This window comes from Columba livia, chromosome 19 (genome assembly GCF_036013475.1).
Source record: "Columba livia isolate bColLiv1 breed racing homer chromosome 19, bColLiv1.pat.W.v2, whole genome shotgun sequence".
NCBI lineage: Eukaryota > Metazoa > Chordata > Aves > Columbiformes > Columbidae > Columba > Columba livia.
This window is the reverse complement of record NC_088620.1, coordinates 10,187,293-10,206,237: the sequence shown is the minus strand read 5'-3', so window position 1 is coordinate 10,206,237 and position 18,945 is coordinate 10,187,293. Positions and strand designations below refer to the sequence as shown.

Sequence of the window (18,945 nt, the reverse complement as noted above, 5' to 3'; positions counted from 1 at the left end):
TAGTAAGGGTAATAATTCATCAAAATAATTACCTTAAGAGGCTGATGTATTTTCTATCACTCTTAACAGCAAGATTAGATGTCTCTCTGCAACATGTACATGAGTATTTAATCAAGGCAATCCTACAGCATGCGTTACTCCGGTCAGTCCAGAGGTCACAGTGGTCCCTCCTGGCATTCCCGCCTCTGGTAAGACCTGCACGCTCCGCAAATGGCAAGGCAGTGGAGGAGAAAATCTGGCAGAGGTTTCAACGGGACTCCTCAAAAGCTACAGAAATCCACACACCACCACCATGCAGCACCAGCACAGAGATCGGATTGTCAGTAACTTCACTTTTTCCAGGTAAAAATTCTGGCTAATAATTTGTGTATCACATTTCTTTCAGGAGGATCTTGTCACGATGGGTAAGGAACATTGGGATGGTTCAGATGGAATTGTATCATCACCACTGGAGAAAAACCTATCTTTAATGAATATGATAAGAGTGATTCCTTAACAATGGCCTGAAATTCAATATGCTGAGAGGAAACCTCTGCTATTGGACACAGGTCTCTCCACAGGAAAAACCCTGTGCTCAGATCTATCAAATTTTCAATGTGCTTCTTTATACACACAATTATTGCCAGTGGAGCCTGTTGCTAATGCACTATGGGACTGGAGAGTGGGAAAAAGATCTGAACTCACAGATGTCACTTGCTGAGATGGAGGAAGCAAAGACACACCATCTGACTGGAATCTGGGTCTGCTTTTTCCTCAGGTAGGCAGGACCTGTGTGGAAACCAGACGAGGATCCCTTTCCCTAAGAGAAAAAGCCACGATGGCATCTGCCTTTAAGAAACACTGCATCTAACCACTTCAGAGAAACAAACTGTACCCGGTGTCCTTCATGATTAGGAAGCAGAGGGGCTTGACGAACCTCCTTGAGCACCTTGGCTGTCAGGGTGGATGTAGGTCTGTCTGTCCTGCCAAGCAGGATGACAGGGCTGGCAGGGCAGGGCCCATCCCGCAGCCCCCGAGAGAGCAGAGCAAGGCAGGACCAGAGATCACAGCCAGGTTCAGCCTAGAGTCCAAATCAGCAGGAAGTTTGTGGCGATGAGAAGTCCATGGTCAAGTTAGAGAGTCAATCCAGAGCTCAGGGACAGGATCAGGTCTGGTGAGGATAACCAGGGTCAGACACAAACCAGCAGCTCTCAGGAAGGTCCAGAGTGATGAGACAGGGTCGACAGCAAGCTGGGAAGTCAGGCTGTGTGTTGGGTACAGACCAGTGGGATCCAGGTATGGGCATGTCTACAAGTGACCAACATCCTGCAGTGTAGCTCAGGTCGGGACTGAAGATCCAGAGCTGAGCTGGAACCGGGAGCTGGAAGGTGCGTGTAGGCTGCACGTGAGGTTGGTCAGGGCCATTAGGACCTATTAATGCACTCAGGGCCCTGACACCACTTTAGATTTTCATCTCGGAAGCAATGGACATGGATATCTGTGCAGACTTTAGTGCTCTCACCACTCCCTTCCATGACCAGGGAGTCTGTGGCCTCATCTGCAGTTGCAGAAGGGGATGCAGAGAGTGTACACTCTGGAGCTGGGACTTACCCAGCTAGAACCCACTCTTGGTGGCTTTATGAGCCAGCCCACGTTCCAAACCCACCAGGTCTTCTCTGCACTGTAAACACATCACCTAAGAGCAATCACAACAGCCCAGTCACCTGCAAATGGGTTAAATCAGTTCCACCTTACAGAGCAGACCAAGGAAGACAGAAAGAAACCTCGGAGCCCTCCCCGTCTCCACCTCCGTTCAGAGATGTTTCTAAAACTGGGACAATGAATGTGCCTACAAGTCACTTTTTTTGGAAACAGCCTCTGACACCCTTCTTAGAAAGAGTGAATAGGCCGACAGGAGCAGCATAAGAATATGTATTTTAAAAGAGTAATGGCCCAGTTCTAAGCATATTAAAAAGTTCCTACTCCTCACTAAAGAAAGGAACTTTCGAAGGAGACATTTGGCATTAACAGTTCCAGGGAACCCCGCAGCAGAGCTCTTTTCCACACAGCAGCTACCCAGCAGCACTGACCGCAAATTATCCTGCAAGGTCCTATTGACCCTGCAGGATAACAAGTCCTTGTTTTAGCCCATTTTCAATCACTTTTTATCCATTATCACTGAAAACCAGAAAGACAGGCTCCGGAAGGGAAGCTTGCGCTCAAATAGAGAGACCCAGAAAGCTGAATGGAAATGCTCAAGTGTTTTCCTTACTCACTGCCTCAATGGCTGATTTTTCAGCATTTGCCTTATAACCACAAGAACAAGACCAGCAGAAAGACACAGTCGGGGCTTTACTTGACTTTTAGGGCTGAGAAAAGCCAGTTGTGCTTTTCCAAAGTCATGTGTGTACAGCTGCCTCACAGGACCTTGGTTTGTAGGAAGAGTTAGAGCTGTAGGAAGGTGGGAGGATGTACTGGCCAGGCTGTCCTGGGAGCTAATCATGCCCTCTCCTGTATGTTCATCAGGTTTAGTGGTTTGTCACTCTAAATCATAAATCTTATTGATTGTTGGAACTAGGAGAGGGGGAAAAAAAAAAAAAAAGGTTAAATAAAAAAAAGGAAAAATAGAAGTTTATGGGGAAAGGGTTAAACCTTATGGAAATATTATCCTGATCTGAAGTGTCCGCATAGTTAAAGATATTTGCTGAAATGACTGTATCTGCACATTGCAGTGACTGCTGGTCTAGTCCGCAGCAGGGGCAGCTGCTTCTGCTTTCACAAAGATTGCTGCAGAAACCATGGCACAAGAATGGCTTTGAGCCCAGTGTTCAAAAGAGTGCGTTTCCTCCTCCATAACTGGCTTCTGGTAGGCAAAATGGGGCATCAGGAGCCCGCAGCTGCCCCCTGCATGGGGAGAAGGACAGCACCTGCGTGGACCTTTCACATCCACAGCCGACCGGCAGGGCCCACTGTAGGCAACGCCTCTCAGAGAAGAACAGTGGTGGTTTGCTTTTATGCTGGAGAGTCTGGGCTGGAACCAGCAGCTGCAGCCGGTTGGGAGGATGGGGAGATATCATAGTGACACGGCCCCTTGGAATGGGATGTCCTGGAGATTGGACGTGCAGTGTTTACAGCATGCTGCTCCTTTGCTGTCCACACAGTGGTGGAGCAGACACCAAAGCCTTGGTGTCTGCAGTCTCATCTGTTATTATTAATCTATCATGTATTAGGAGATTGACCTACTGCTGATCACCACCAACACCTGAATTAAGAGGTGGAGTTTGGGGGTGCAGGGGTGTTTAGGCATAACTGTTATATGTGTGATCATAAGCACTGGGTTATTCCCCTTGGGCAGGTGGGAAGTAAGACTAACTTTGTGGTGATGGTGGTAGACGTATTTTATACCTTACACCATGATCCTGGTCCATCCCACGCTTCAGAGAACCTGCATGGGAGTTGTCAAGAGCCATCAAGCCTTCACCCACCTTAAAAGTCATAGTCTGGTGGACTATGTTTCCAGTTTATTCCTATACATGCCTGAAATCAAAGCTGCTTTATGATAGTAACTTAAAAACCTAAGTGAAGCTGAACCTGGTGCGGAAGGAGCATTCGCTCCCTCTGCTGGCTGCGGATGAGCTGATGAACGAACCCACTAAGCTAATGATAACGAGCTCAGCTGGTCCATGCTCATCAGCCAAAACGCTGGAGCCAGACAGACATGGGCAAAGAGCAGCCATCCTGGCTCACAGCACTGAAACTGCAATAAAGAACAGAGCAATGCTGCGAAAGAAGCATTAAGTTCAGGTGCAAGGAACTTTCCTGCATACTTTTAAAGCATTCAAAACCAGGATGTAGTAAGAATTTCTCTGAATTAAGAATTTTGCACTGAATTACATTTAATTGCTCATTAAAACCTGCCCTTTGTCTGGGGAGTGCAGATCGCAGTGTCCCTCCAGAGTGTGGATCCTAGTGTCATGTAGTATGCTCAGAACTGCCTTTTCCCAAGCTCCCTGCAACAGTTTATTGCCTGTGATTTAGTACCAAGCTGCCATGGTAATTTACATTATTTTGAAAAGTAGTTTTAACTCACTGTCTTGAATAATTTCTCAGAAGCTCATAAGAAAGATGCTTCTTCCCTAGCATGGATGTTCCCTTCTTATTTAGGGGAGTCAAAAAATTTTGTGCATCACTTCAGTTAAACAACAAAATAAAGTATCAAACCCCAAAGGGAAATACATAGAATTCTGTGGACCTTGGTAAAAGTTGAGGGGCATTATAGACCTGACAATAAGTGTCCCTCTGAGAGGAGATTCCAGCTCGGCTTTGCAGTGGTCAGCACAAGATCTGTGTCCTGCCAGCTGCCGTCCCACAGGTCCCGTGGAAGGACCCACAAGGACGATTCACCCGCGACCCTCATGTTTAACCAGAGTAAATCACAGTCTGCAAGGGACCGGATCTCCAGCAGGATACTCACTGATGGGTGCGTGCAGCGCCACGTGTTCTTGGTAGGGAGTGTAGTATTTGTACTGCTTGCCACAGAATTCACAGGTGTAATTGCCAGTTTCTGTGAAGGTGAAACAAAGGCAAATATCAGAAGGGAGCAGCACCCTCTCACCATCACTGGCTTCCTGACTTTTTACACAGAAACTGGCCAGGGGACAGAAACTAGAGCCTGTTCCTCATGCACTTGAACTTCCCTGCGCTGTAATTCACACATCCTTTTTCCCAACAGATCAAACAGTATCCAGAGGGATGGACCACGCATAAGAAGTCCAGTAGAACTGAACAAGCTACAGGAGATGATCTCAAGACTACAGCACTTAAATGTACAAAACAAAGGACAGAATCCATTTCTCAAGTCTGTGTGACAGATGACACAGTTTCGTCTGCTGATTACAGACAGTCTGTGATGTTGTGGACAACAGGAAACAAGTTGTCAAGTTAAAGTCTTAATTACAGAACTTTCATATTGGGATTGTAGATTTCTCTTGCAGGAGGAGCGACTTTTCTGCAACAACTGTGGTAATTCCTGCTTTGGGGGTACTTGAAATAATGGAGTAGTGTAACCACAAACAGACACCTCCTATTCCTGCCAGTGCTGGGAAGTACCGAACCGACAGCAAGGTGCAAGCCAAAGGAAAATCCAGGGTTAATCAATTGTTTCCAAAATGCAGAATTCAGAGAAACGTTTTGGCAAAGTCTGGTCTTTGTTTCACTGTTTGATGAACCCACCACAGAGGCAGTGTGAATGCAATCGCCTGCCATCTGTCAATACACCTGAAGACCCTCCCTAATCGCTACCAACTTGCTTTTCTCCTGACCCTCCTTCCCCTTCTCTTTGCAGAGCTCCTGAGCAGAAATCACCACAAAGCTGCATGTCTTCGGGCCAGGGCTGTTGGTGTTTGGTGTTCATCTGAACCTACAGACATCTTTCAGCACCCATAAGGTCCCAACATCTCTGTGCAACACAGTCCTTTCTGGTTTTCCTAGCGGTACCCCAGCTAATGCCAGATTTTACACCCTCATGCTTTCTCTGTCACATTTTAAGCTGTATAATGTCTCATACTTGGACCAATCTTCTGGAAGGGTTCCGGCTCCTCCTCCTTCACTTCATCTGCTGCTATGACAGCCTGGTCATAGGGGTCTGCAAGAGAACAGAACCAGCAAGAGGGATGACAACAGCCTCAGGTTTTCCTTCTACAGCTGCACGGGCACTGAATGCTCCTGCATCTGTAAGGACATTTCCATCTGTAACAAGATTTCAAGACAGGAATTACAAACCGAATCACCCCTCTGTCTGCCTTGTCCCTCCTCTTCCTCAGCTGCCCCAGGACCACCCCCACTTCCAGCCCAGTAACATGTCTTGTAGGTATGTAATGGTTAAAAAGTACAGAGAAAGACTGAACAAACACATTGCGAAGCCTGATTATTTTCCAGTGCATCTCCTGTCTAATGATGTCACGCTGTCTGAAAGCGGGCACGGTAACGCAGTCTGCAAGCAAGTCAGCTCACAAACACAGAGCAGTGACCTTCTCCCATCTAACAGCACAGCTAGCAACAAATCAGAACCCAACCCTTTTGAGAAAATCATTTAATTGATGCCTTGAGCAATTCACTACATCACCAAGGACATGAAACACCTGCTTCTTTGATTTTCAGAAGCCTGATCAATTGTGTGGACAACAAAAACCTGGTATCTACTAGGGCTGGGCATCAATCTACTTGCTGTAGACACTGAGGGAGGGAGGATGCTCCCTGTCCCGCTGCCATTGGGGACAAAACGTGACTCTTACAAGGGCAGAATCGGACCTGCTGTGTCTGAACTACTGAATGCTTGAAAAGATTGGTGAAATAAAGCACACGAAGGATCTCGGCTTACCTGCCCGGTTTTCTGGGGCCCCTTCCACACTAAAAACTAACACAGAATAGAAGAAGGAGGGGAAGAAACAAAACAGAAATTAAATCCTCTTCAACGGCCTTGTTTTCCTCCTGCATTTCACACACGGCTTCAGCTTATTTCAGCCCCACAGAATAGACCAGGCTTTGTGCCCCAGTCCCTCCTCTTCCCAGCAGCATCCACACACAACTATTCCAGCGTGCCCAGCCCTAATGCACGCAGATTCTCAAGGCCTTTGTTCTGACACTGACACAGCCCCAGGTGAAGCTCAGACACAGCTGCCTTACATTTGTTCCTGCTAAAACCTGACCAGCCCTCAGAGGAACAGAGACTGAGTGTTCGTGCAAGACCCAAGTGGAAGCCGTTTCCAAAGCCCTCTCGTAACCCTAGACAGAGCTCCCTGCACCACGGCTATGGGGACACGTTTCTGACAGAAGCAGACAGGTCCATCTCACGGTGACTTTCAGTCCCCGTAATTGGATTCTGGCTCCCACGGGACTTGCCGCGCTGCGGGAGCCGTTCTTAGAGCACGTTCAGATGTCCGCACATTTCAGTTGAAACCAGCAATTTTTCTAGACACCACATATTGTGAAAAACCACTTGCTATTCTGAGACAGTTCAGCTATTCAAAACCTCCTGCTTTCCAAGCAGCCTCTTTGTAAAACTCTGCCAGGGCTCTGTCCTTGGCCAAGTGAGGAGCAGTTCCAGCAGATCTGGAGCACACAGAGTGAGGGCCTGGAATATCTGGGAGGATTACATGTATCTGTGAGCTTTAGATGCCCAGTATGTAAGGGGCAAGCCAAAGGCAGTAGCTTGTTGCTTCTATCTCCCCCAGTATAGAATAAAGAAGGAGGTGTCTGCTTCTGCCTGAGCGTCACCAGCCTCGGCCACATCTACATTCACGGAGGAACAACTGGCCTGCGAGGTCCACTGACAACCGCATCAGTTCACTACCACAGTAATTAACAAGAACAAAACATCTCTCAACTCTGAAATGTGGTTTCTCACCAAGGAGCACGTTGGGAACAAACCTGTAAAGTCGGGAACCAAAAGGCAAACAACTCTCACTCAGTGAGCAGCCAGACTGACAATTTACCTTCAGACGCTTGGTTCTAGCACATCCACCCTAACCATGAACCTTAGCACAGAAGGAGTGCAAGGACCACAGGTCCCCGCAGACGGTGTTATTTTGATGCACACACAGACAATCAAGCGCAGCGAATCTCTTCCTGCAGAGCCTGTGGACCGTGGCTCTGCTGCCGGAGCCCAGCGAGCCGCGCTGTGCCATGTCCTGGCCACAAGAACCACAGTTTGCCTTCCCCAACAACTTCGCATTCTAGCTTGGGTGTCTGAGTGTCAAAAACAGTACTCACCATCCACGGCATGTAGGTCTCTGTGTTCTTGGAAGCAGCTATAATATTTATATTTTTTCCCACAAATGTCACATGTGTACCTAAAATTGTCTGTAGGAAGAAGAAAACAGGCCACTTTAGAACCTTGGAGGTAAACGGCAAGCACTGCAGACAACACTGCTCCATCAGACACCCCACGTGGTTACACCCACCCCACGTGCTCTGTCAGATCTCTGCGGCATGCAGACAAATCTCTACGGCACAGCCTCCACAGACCCCACAGCAATGAAAACACAGAGCAGCAGGCCCTGCTGAAATCTCCTTTGGAAGTACCGGGCGGGATGGGACAAACCAGGAGAACCAACCCCAGAGTCAAGGATGAGCTGTTAGAACTTAACACGCTGACTACAGCCTGGGCTGGATGTGCCTACACGCGGATAGACACCCGGTTCTCCCTGCGGCGGTTTAGTGATCATCAACCGCACCCCAGATCCCATATGGGCATGTTCTAACAAAACCAAAGAGAATGAGCAATCCAAAGCATGCAGGACAGTAAGGTGTTCAATGAACAGAGCACTGACGGGGCCTGATTTCATATAGAATCATAGAGTCATCTCAGTTGGAAGAGACCCCCAGGATCATCCAGTCCAACCATAATCTAACTGTGGCACTACCCCATGTCCCTAAACCTCATCTAAACACCTTTTAAACCCCTCCAGGGATGGTGACTCCAGCACTGCCCTGGGCAGCCTGTTCCAATGCCCCACAGCCCTTTGGGGAAGAAATTGTTCCCAGATCCAACCTCAACCTCCCCTGGCGCAACTTGAGGCCGTTTCCTCTGCTCCTGGCGCTTGTTTCTGGGGAGCAGAGCCCGACCCCCCTGGCTCCAAGCTCCTTTCAGGCAGTTCAGAGATCAGAAGGTCTCCCCTCAGCTCCTGTTCTCCAGCTGAACCCCCCAGGTCCCTCAGCCGCTCCCATCACACTTGTGCTCCAGCCCCTCACCAGCTCCGTTCCCTTCTCTCCATCCGCTCCAGCACCTCAAGGGCTTTCTTGGTGTGAGGGGCTCAAAACTGCCCCCAGGATTCAGTTTGGCCTCCCCAGTGCCCAGCACAGGGGAAAAATCGCTTCCCTAGTCCTGCTGGCCACACTATTCCAGGACGCGTTGGCCTTTTTGGCCAGCTGGGCACACACTGGCTCATGTTCATCCACTGTCAATGAACACTCCCAGATCCCTTTCTGCCAGGCAGCTTTCCAGTTGCTCTTCCCCAGCCTGTAGCGCTACCTGGGGTTGTTGTGACCCAGGTGCAGGACCCGGCCCTTGGCCTTGCTGAACCTCAGACAATTGGCCTCAGCGCAGCGATCCAGCTGGTCCAGACCCCTCTGTATGGCCTTCCCACCCTCCAGCACATCAACACGCCCACCCAACTTGTGTCATCTGCAAACTTACTGAGGGTGCCCTCGATCCCCTCATCCAGACCACTGATAAAGAGATTACACAGAACTGGCCCCAATACGGAGCCCTGAGGACACCACTCGTGACCGGCCACCAACTGGATTCGGCTCCGATCACCACAACTCTGGGCCCGGCCCTCCAGACAGTTCTTTATCCATCGCAGATACACCATCCGGGCCATGAGCTGCAGCTTCTCCAGGAGATGCTGTGGGATACAGTGTCAAAGGCCTTACTGAAGTCTAAGTACAAAATATCCATATGGTTGTACCCTCAACCCCCTCTCTTCATCCCAGCACCAGCCGACCCCATCACCACAGCTGCACAGGGAAGACAGAAGCAACACAGCTCAAGACGCTTATGAATTCATTTTGGTCTGACCAGGGACAGTGAATATCTGTGGTTCAGCTGTCACATCAGGGTAGGAGGAAAACTTCACTTGTCAACTTGGTGGGGTCTTTCCAGCCTCTGATGTCTGCCATCCACCTCGGGGTGCAGACTGACACCAGAAGCAGTCACCCCGCTGCAACCGGCAGCGTTGTACTTGTCAGCCCAGCACACAGAATCACAGGATGTCCTGAGCTGGAAGGGACCCACAATGATCATCGAGTCCAACTCCTGTCCCTGCACATGACACCCCACAGCTCACACCATGTCGCTGATGGGTTGTGTGCTACCAGCCCACTGCAAAGTGAAACACATCAGCTTGTGTAGCCACAAAGGATCTAGAAACTGATGTGTTTTACCCACCACAGGAGCACACAGGAGTGTACGCAGCAGCTACCGCGGCTGCACGGCCAGGCAGCTGCTCAGAACCTCACCGGGGGTAGCTCGGTGTTTGTATTCATGTATCCATAGGATTAGTAAACCTAAAGCCTTATTTATATGTAAAGACCTATATATTTATATATAAACATATATATATATCTTTAATAGATATATTTATATATAAAGACTTTCTCGCTCTCTACAACTACCTGAAAGAAGGTTGGAGCATGGAGGGTGTTGGTCTCTTCTGAGTAACAAGTGACAGGACGAGAGGAAACGGCCTCAAGTTGCGCCAGGGGAGGTTGAGGTTGGATATGGGAACAATTTCTTCCCCAAAGGGCTGTGGGGCATTGGAACAGGCTGCCCAGGGCAGTGCTGGAGTCACCACCCCTGGAGGGCTGGACAGACGGACATGAGGTTCTCAGGACATGGGGCAGTGCCAGGGGTGGGTTATGGTTGAACTCGATGATCCTGAAGGTCTCTTGCAACCAAAACGATTCTGCGATTCTATGTTTTTTACTTCTTTCACACCATGTTCAAACACACTAGAGTATGCACATTAATAAGCTTTTATTCTACTTCTCAACTATTTTGTTTTTAAAATAAATAAACCTTTTAAGCTAGCATACATTGGTACAACCTAACTGCTCACTGGGGCTCGCTGCTGCAGTCCATCAGCACGTGGGGTTTCAACACTAAATGAAGAATCACTTTCCGCCCTTTATTCTGAATGAAAGTAGAAGCTACACTGATCCAGAAGAGAAATATGCCAACTATCAAAGGTGTTAAACTGCTGGGCACTGGAACTTGACCCCCGCTACCAAAATATATTTGTATCTTAATCAGAGCCCAGCAATGCTAAGCTAGAGCTAAAGGATTTTTAAAAGTCTAGGCTGAACAAGCGAGACAGACCCTGGGCATCTATACTGAGATAAAAAGGGTTGGCTGCTTCAGACGGTGCACTGCTTAAGGGAGAGCAGGAGGAGAAGGAAAACACGTCTGTGAGAAAATTCAAGTGCTAAAAGCACTGGTGGGTCATATTTAACTACGTCCATTATATAATGTTTAGAAGTCTCCTTCTGCAGTCGTACAACAGCGCTGAGGGTCTCAATCTGCCATGGACCTTTTGTGAAAACAAAGACAATGTAATGATGGTCGGGGAATACTTGTATGTTTCTTGCAAATAAAATCCAGTCAGTTATTAGCAGAGAAAATTCATAATGTGTCATCAATTATCAGTCCCACATTGCTGGGCCTACAAGACAAGAAGCCAACCTCCTTTTTGAAGTGTAATGAGCCATGTGATAGATGAACCAAAGACTAATTCTTCAAAGGAATACCAAGCACCAAGCACTTTCAAGACCTCCATTTGGAGGAAGAAAACTATTATGGCCTTAGTTTGGAAGAAAAGTGTTCAATAAATAAAGTTGTTAGAGCAGAATAAAACTAAATGCTAGAGGCAGATGATTGCAAGACTCAAACATGGCTCTCCGTCTGTAACTTAGGAAAGATTGGGGGGATTTTGCTGTCACCAGCAGTGACTTGAGTAGCACATGTTGGGTATGGCCACTGCCTTCCCCAGGCAGCGTGGGGAAATGAAAACACGATAAAAAGTGTAACAGCACACCCCGAGAGAAGAGGGGTTTGCTTGTTTTGTTAGGGGATTGCTTTCCTTTAGGAAGAATGACCTCTGCAGATGATAGCGAAACAAGTTGTTATGAGAAGCAAGAATGTGTAGACTGTGTCCCAGCTGGTGCTGGCGCTAATCTCTTCCTCGACTCTTTAAAGGAGATAATGCCCAGCAAACGGTGCCAGGTCTGAGAGACGAGGAGCTTTACAGCGAATTCAGAAAGTATCAGGAGGTTGCCGATGTGTAGCGAAGCTTTGCCCTTTCTGAACAACCGTCGCTCTTCCAGGGCTGTACCCAAGTGCCAGACGTCTTCCCTCTCACCCTTTAGAGCTTCGTTGCCGACAGCCGCCCAATATTTCCAGCGCTGTTCCCAGCCGGCACAGCTTTCTTAGCAAGAAACCTGCTCTCCAGCTGGGGCACTATACCCAGTGTATGTAATAACAACACAGCTTTCACCGGGAAGGGCTACAGGGACCTCCCAGTGCCCAGGGGTACCCGGCATCCCCCTGCTCCCCATCCCCAAACCTCTGCAGAGATGGTACCAGACGCAGTCAAACTAGTGCTGCTTCAGCAACTCTGCTCCCTCCATCAGCAGGCTGGCATTAGTGCAGTGCAGCTCCACAAAGAGCAAAAATACACCAACGCTGCACTATGAGGACTCCAGGAAAAACACAGGGAAAGATGCTAATTAGCCCACTTAACTAGCACAGGGGTTCAGGGCTGTCTCTTACCAGTATTCAGGCAACAGTCCTGCATCCTTGCTGCGAGCTGAGCAATCGCCATGATACACTGCTGTGAATTTAGAGTTCCAAAATGCTTAAGAGACAGCTGGTTCAAACCCAAACTCCAGCAAATAGCGTTTTTTCTTCATGCTCATGAGTCTTTCCAAGGGGAGCTGAGACTCCAGAAAGAGGTCTAAGGAGCAATGGCCTTACAGTCAGCCCATGTTTCATCTTGCGAATCAAGATACAGCATCACATTTTACTATAAAAAAAGGCAAGAACAGCCTGGACACAAGGCAGTTCCTCGGACAGAAAGGATGGACATACTGAGATGGCAAACAGGCAGGTTCTTCAAGCACCCCAAAAAATAACTCCATGGGACCCAAAAGCATTTTTGACCACTCTGCTTGCAAGTGCACATCCAGTAACCGATGGGGAACGTGTCCGGGGCTGCTGCAGCTCCTGTCCTGCGGTCCCTGTTCAGCAGCGACTCGCAGCTGCTGAAACACCCTGCCCAAGGCATGACCAGCCAGCACACCTTCCTTCCCAGAAATTAACTATTTCCATCTTTTTGTTGTTGTTTTGCTTCAAATATTCAGCAGAGAAGAAAGCACATATTTCATTTTAGCAGGAAAGAGGGAGGGCAGGGAACACATGCCCAACAGCAGCAGGCAGAAGAAGCAGCTTCTTTCCTCAGGGCACTTGTTCCAGTTCCTCAGTGGATTTTGCTTTAGAAACCCAGGAAGGGAACTATAGCAGTTGAAAATGTGTTGAAATGTCAGGACTTCCGTATCACAAGCTAAAAATACAGATCACTTAAGCCACCCTTGGAAGTGCAGGAATTCGAGACCACAAAAACTACATACAAACCAGTTCCCACTGGGCTCAAAGAGCTCTGCGCAGCATCACAGAAACCCAAACTGGCAACGGTTACGTCCATCATCCAGATGACGTCCCTGCAATGCTGACAGAAGGGTACAAAGTGATGGGGTCTCTACACAGTGGACTGTGGGAGCTCCTTAAGGACCTCTCCAAGGTGAAGAACACTCTTCCCCCGACCCAGAACTCATACTGACCTTTCAAATGGAAGAAGCCACAAAAGCCGCTTGATAAAGGAGCTTTCGCAGCAACTTGGCACTTTGCACATACTCTTGAATACTAAGTGATCCTATTCTTAGAGAGCACGGCAGAAATAGCTGTCCGGTAGGGACAGCCTCCAAATGCGGAAGGGCAAAACTGTTCAATGTAAATAGATTCCAACAGCCTGATAAATTATTCCTGAAATCCAGCAGTGTTTCAGCAAAATTAGAAAGATAAGAGGGCAGTCTGCACAGCACTACTGGTCCTGCTCCATGGTCAGCGTGCCACCTTTATAGAAGGTTTGAGAATGGTAAAGGGAGAAGCAAACTCCAGGAATTCTGCATTCCTGGCTCACCTTGGGAAACACCACTTCCCAATCAGTTCATAAAGCCCAGCAGCATCTCTGAAAGCAGAAGACAGCTGGATTTGTTAAAGGTAAGTCTGTTGCAATACATTTATCTGTCATCTCTCTATTTGAGGCTGTGATGCTTCTCCCCGCAACCAGGCTTTCAGAGTGAGGCTTATGTGACAATGACGTATCAGCATCGTCCCTCCAGCCACGGTCAGTGGATCGCAGGACAGTCCATGAGATGCTCTGATGCTTTCACATTCCTTAACTGTTTCCTGGAAATGTGCTGGGGGATGCTGGAGTTCTTACCAGTCCTGCTGGTGATAAATGCAGCGCGCTGGGGCTGGTGAATGGCACCGCCTTCCCTGGGATGTCGGCCTCACTGAAAGAACCATGAGCAACGCCAACACCCCAGGAAAAGCCAAAGCCAACACGACTAAACCACCCGACACAAAGAAAGAGCAAAGGCTGGCATTTTCTGAGATATGTGTCCCTGGGAAACACCCTCCTGAGCCGTATTCAGTGCACAGGCTACCGGAGCAGCCTCCCCAGGAAAAGCAAAGTGCAGCTCTTGCTTCCTTACAACAGAACAGAGAAAAAACAAAACCTGGGACCCTCACTTGCTTCTGTGGCTTCCACCCGGGGCAGCACAAAGACAGCTCTGGAGAGAGGCTTCTTCTCCCTTTCAGCAGCCAGAGGGGCACCTGGAGGGAAAGGAACACATGGATGGTTTCCTAAGCTAGCGGGATATTCCCCACGCAGGTTCACGGACAAGTCCTTTGACCTGACCCTTTGCCATCTTTAGGGGTTTCCTTCTCCCTGCTGGGCTGGCAGAGGCAGGATGGGAGTTTGCAGACAGAGTTCACTGCCTGTACAACTCCAGCCACTCCGCCTTCAAACTGTGTTCTCGCAGAAGCTACGAGCTTTACAACCACGTTTTACAGCCAAGTAGAGAGTTGCCAGTAAAATCAGTTTCAATCTACATCAGGTGTCTAATGGCAAAATTCCTTAAAAAGGGAGCAGGACTGAGCCCAAAGTCAGCAGCAACTCATTAAAAGTTTAAAGTATCCAGAGTTACATTAGTAAGGATTAAATAATAATAAAATCCAGAAATTTGGAAAGCACAGAAACCCTCACACACAAAGGCACAAGCCAGCTCCTAAGCAGGGGTTAGGAAGAAACTGTCCCTGTGGACAAAACTATTCCAGGATCATTCACTTCATGATCATTTGCTTCCTTCCCACAAACCTTTGGCCTTTATCAGAACACAGGAGACATTTAGGCACACGCTGGCTTCACCTAGCACAGTGCTTCCCATGTGGGGCAAAGGAGGCTCCGAGCCAAGAAAAAGCAATCCCAAAGCCTCACACAGAGGGGCCAAACCCCTTGAAATGATCAAAAAGTAGTGCAAGACCTTAGTTCACCTTCAAGCTGGTAAGATGCTAAATGACAAGTGAGAAGCACGGAGCCACGGGCTTGTGTCCCGTCTGAAGCATCTCAGAACTCAGCCCCAGCTCCTAAGAAGAGCTGGATGCATCCAGTAGCCACAGCCCTGACTCCTTACAGTATTTTTTTAAGCTGCATTCAAGAAGGCGACCAGTGAATTCTAGGAATTCTGTGACACTTGATCCAAACCACGTCTCAGCTGAATGGATCAGCATGATGGGCATGTTTAGGGCAAGTGTAGAGTCTTGCATATGGGCAGGAACAACCCCGGGTTCCAGTGTAAGTTGGGGAATGATGTATCAGAGAGCAGTGTAGGGGAAAGGGACCTGGGGGTCCTGGGGACAGCAGGGTGACCATGAGCCAGCACTGGGCCCTTGTGGCCAGGAAGCCAATGGTACCTGGGGTGGGTTAGAAGGGGGTGGTCAGTAGGTCAGAGAGGTTCTCCTGCCCCTCTGCTCTGCCCTGGTGAGACCACACCTGGAATATTGTGTCCAGCTGTGGCCCCTCAGTTCCAGCAGGACAGGGAACTGCTGCAGAGAGTCCAGCGCAGCCACCAAGATGCTGAAGGGAGTGGAGCATCTCCCGTGTGAGGAAAGGCTGAGGGAGCTGGGGCTCTGGAGCTGGACAAGAGGAGACTGAGGGGGGACTCATTCCTGGGGATCAATATGGAAAGGGTGAGTGTCAGGAGGATGGAGCCAGGCTCTTCTGGGTGACAACCAATGACAGGACAAGGGGCAATGGGTGCAAACTGGAACACAGGAGGTTCCACTTAAACATGAGAAGAAACTTCTTCCCAGTGAGGGTGGCAGAGCCTGGCCCAGGCTGCCCAGGGAGGTTGTGGAGTCTCCTTCTGTGCAGACATTCCAACCCGCCTGGACACCTTCCTGTGTAACCTCATCTGGGTGTTCCTGCTCCATGGGGGGATTGCACTGGATGAGCTTTCCAGGGCCCTTCAACCCCTGACATTCCGGGATTCTGTGATGGAGACTGAAGCTCAGACCATCCAGGGTTGGACGGAATTCCTGCAGGTCTGGAAACTTGAGGCCAGATTGGCAGGTACTTCCATACCAGGGGAATATCCTGAATTCATTTCTGAAGACAGCTCGCTGCTTCCTAATACTCTGATGGTCACATACTGTAATTTTTTTAAAACGTTTTGGGGGAAAGGTGTTTTGGGTACCACTCACTAGATGCTGGCACAGAAAATACTTCCCAGGTGTTCTCAGAATGTTACAAATCCATTAATTTCTGTCTCCCATAGTTAAAACTATGCTAAAATGTAATCCAAACAGACAGCAAATATCAGCAATTCAACGTGAAAGTTTTTTGGTGTTTTATAAGAATCCCAAAAATCAGCATAATGAAGCAGGACATTCACACTCCATGACAAAATCAGACAGATCAGGCAAAATAATTAAAGCCAGCAGGTCTAGTTTCCTATTTCTTCATTCTGGTGTCATTTCAAGTGTTGGATTCTTTTTTTTCACATTGTAACTAAGTGTAAGATAAAAAAAGTGAAAAGGGTGTGCTAAGGTGTTACTACCAGCAATTTGACAAAAAAAATCCTCAATCTTGCATAATTTAAAGAAAAATAGTATATACTTCACTTGTTGATGCAGGAGATGCATGGTTTATATCAATAAGGATGCTGAGTCTCCGTCATGAGTAAAAAACTCATGTGGAGTCACACTCAACACACAATTAAGGTTATTTCATTTTAACTTCCTTTTGGAATGAAAATGGTTTGGCTGGGAATACACACAACTTATGACAACCGTTCAGATTAAATGATGTAGCGCTCAGAGTTTCATAAAGGAAAAGCAAATCTCACCTTGACTTTTTTCCTATTAATTTGTCCATGACTAGAAATTTTGTCCCATTTCCAGATGGGAATTCACAGGACTATCACTCCCAAAATGGAAATAAAAGAGTGATAGTTACACGACTGAGTGGCACTGAAGAAGAGATCCCGGAGCCATAAACCTTCGTCAAGAACAAACTAAACTTAAAATAAATTAGGAAGGATGCAGAACCTTCCCCTCTACAATCAGCCAAGATAATCAAGACCTCTAACCCTTTTGCTTTGGTTGGAAGGAAGAAATCTTAAGAAGGAAACCCCTGTATTGCTCTGCCTTTCCTGGTTATAAAGATCCTTAGAAGTGAAAAAGCCAAGAAGAGTGGTGAGGCCAGCTGGATTATTCAATGGACGCATCTTTTTGATCGTTTTCTTGGCTTACAAATGATTGGAATATAGCTTTCAAGGTTTTTTTGTGTGCTATTCAGGCTTATTGTTGAAATGCCACCACACAGCTCGGCAGACACAGGTCCAGGTTGGAAGAGGAATTTGGAAGAATTAATGCTGTCTGAACACCTTTTCTCTTGCTAAATTCCAACCATGCTGGAAGATGGAAAGTGTATCACATCTCGATGAACAGTGGAGGGATCTATTTCTATCTTAAATAAAGCTCTCCTGGTATCTTCAGGACAAACTGATGGATGATTGGAACGATTTGGTATTACTACAATTCTTACCCTTTTTTAATTAGAGTAAATATATTTCTCCATCACTTTGGCTATCTAGGAACTCTGCAAGAGATCTCTTGCAAAGTATTAACATCCAGCTTTTTATGAACACGGTCTACCTGGTCAGTGTCTGGGAAAGGGGCAGAAATTTAACTTTTATGGGTATACTAGAAATTTTCTATATAAGATTCCAGAATCATGGAATGGTTGTGGCCTTGAACCCTTCCAGGGATGAGGCATTCACAACTTCTGTGGGCAACCTGTCCCAGTGCCTTGTCACCCTCAGGGGCAACAATTTCTTCCCTATATCTAATCTAAATCTCCTCTCCTCCAGTTTAACACCATCACCCCTTGTCCTATCTCAACAAGCCATGCTCAAAAGTCTGTCCCCATCTTTCTTATCAGACTCTTTTACCTATGGAAAGGCTGCACTAAGGTCTCCCAGAGCTTCTCTTCTCCAGCTGAACACCCCAACTGTCTCATCCTGTCCATCCAGCAGAGCTGTTCCAGCCTCGGGTCATTCCTGTGGCTCCTCTGGCCCCTCTCCAGCAGGTCCATGTGTGTCCTGTGCTGAGCACCCAGAGCTGGACCAGCACTGCAGGGGGTCTCACAGAGCAGGGCAGAGGGGACAATCCCCTCCAAACCTGCTGCCCATGGGGCTGGTGACACAGCCCAGGACATGGGTGGTCTCTGGGCTGCAGGCGCACATTGCTGGCTTACACTGAACTTCTCAGCAACCAACAACCTCAAGCCCTTCTCCTCAGGGCTGCTCTCAACCCATTCTCTGCCCAGCCTATATTTGTACCTGGGGTTGCCCCCATCCATGTGCAGGACCTCGCACTTGGCCTTGTTGAACTCCATGGAGTTCGCACGGGCCCACTCCTCAACCCTGTCATGGTCCCTCTGGATGGATCCCTTCCCTCCAGCGTGTCGACCGCAGCACACGGCTTGGTGACAATGCAAACTTGGTACGGGTGCACTCAGCTCCGCTGTACATGTTGCCAACAAAGATGTTAAACAGCACTGGTCCCAATACCAACCCCTGAGGATCGCCACTCGTCACTGGTCTCCACTTGGACATTGAGACATCGACCGCAACTCTCTGAGTGCGACCATCCAGCCAATTCCTCATCCATCCGTCCAACCTGTGTCTCTCCAATTTAGAGACAACGTGATGATCACAGATTTACAGAAAGATTCCTTTTCTATAAACTTACACTAAAACTACAGACACAGCAACCTCTCCAGA

General features: G+C 48.1%; 1 protein-coding gene across 26 annotated transcripts in view; it reads right to left on the bottom strand.

Annotated features, from left to right (window-relative positions):
* Positions 1-18,945, bottom strand: part of ZNF618 (zinc finger protein 618) — a 170,078-nt gene that overhangs the window by 37,162 nt on the left and 113,971 nt on the right. For 14 of the 26 annotated variants that reach the window (XM_065036115.1, XM_065036131.1, XM_065036134.1 and 11 more), the window contains 5 exons: positions 14,348-14,431; positions 7,750-7,839; positions 6,359-6,394; positions 5,546-5,623; positions 4,454-4,543 (listed from right to left, as the gene is read on the bottom strand). In XM_065036115.1, the coding sequence (XP_064892187.1) occupies positions 4,454-4,543; positions 5,546-5,623; positions 6,359-6,394; positions 7,750-7,839; positions 14,348-14,431 (378 nt within the window). The remainder of the gene's footprint in view (positions 1-4,453; positions 4,544-5,545; positions 5,624-6,358; positions 6,395-7,749; positions 7,840-14,347; positions 14,432-18,945) is intronic. The other 12 variants (XM_065036126.1, XM_065036140.1, XM_065036122.1 and 9 more) reach the window with 3 other exon arrangements.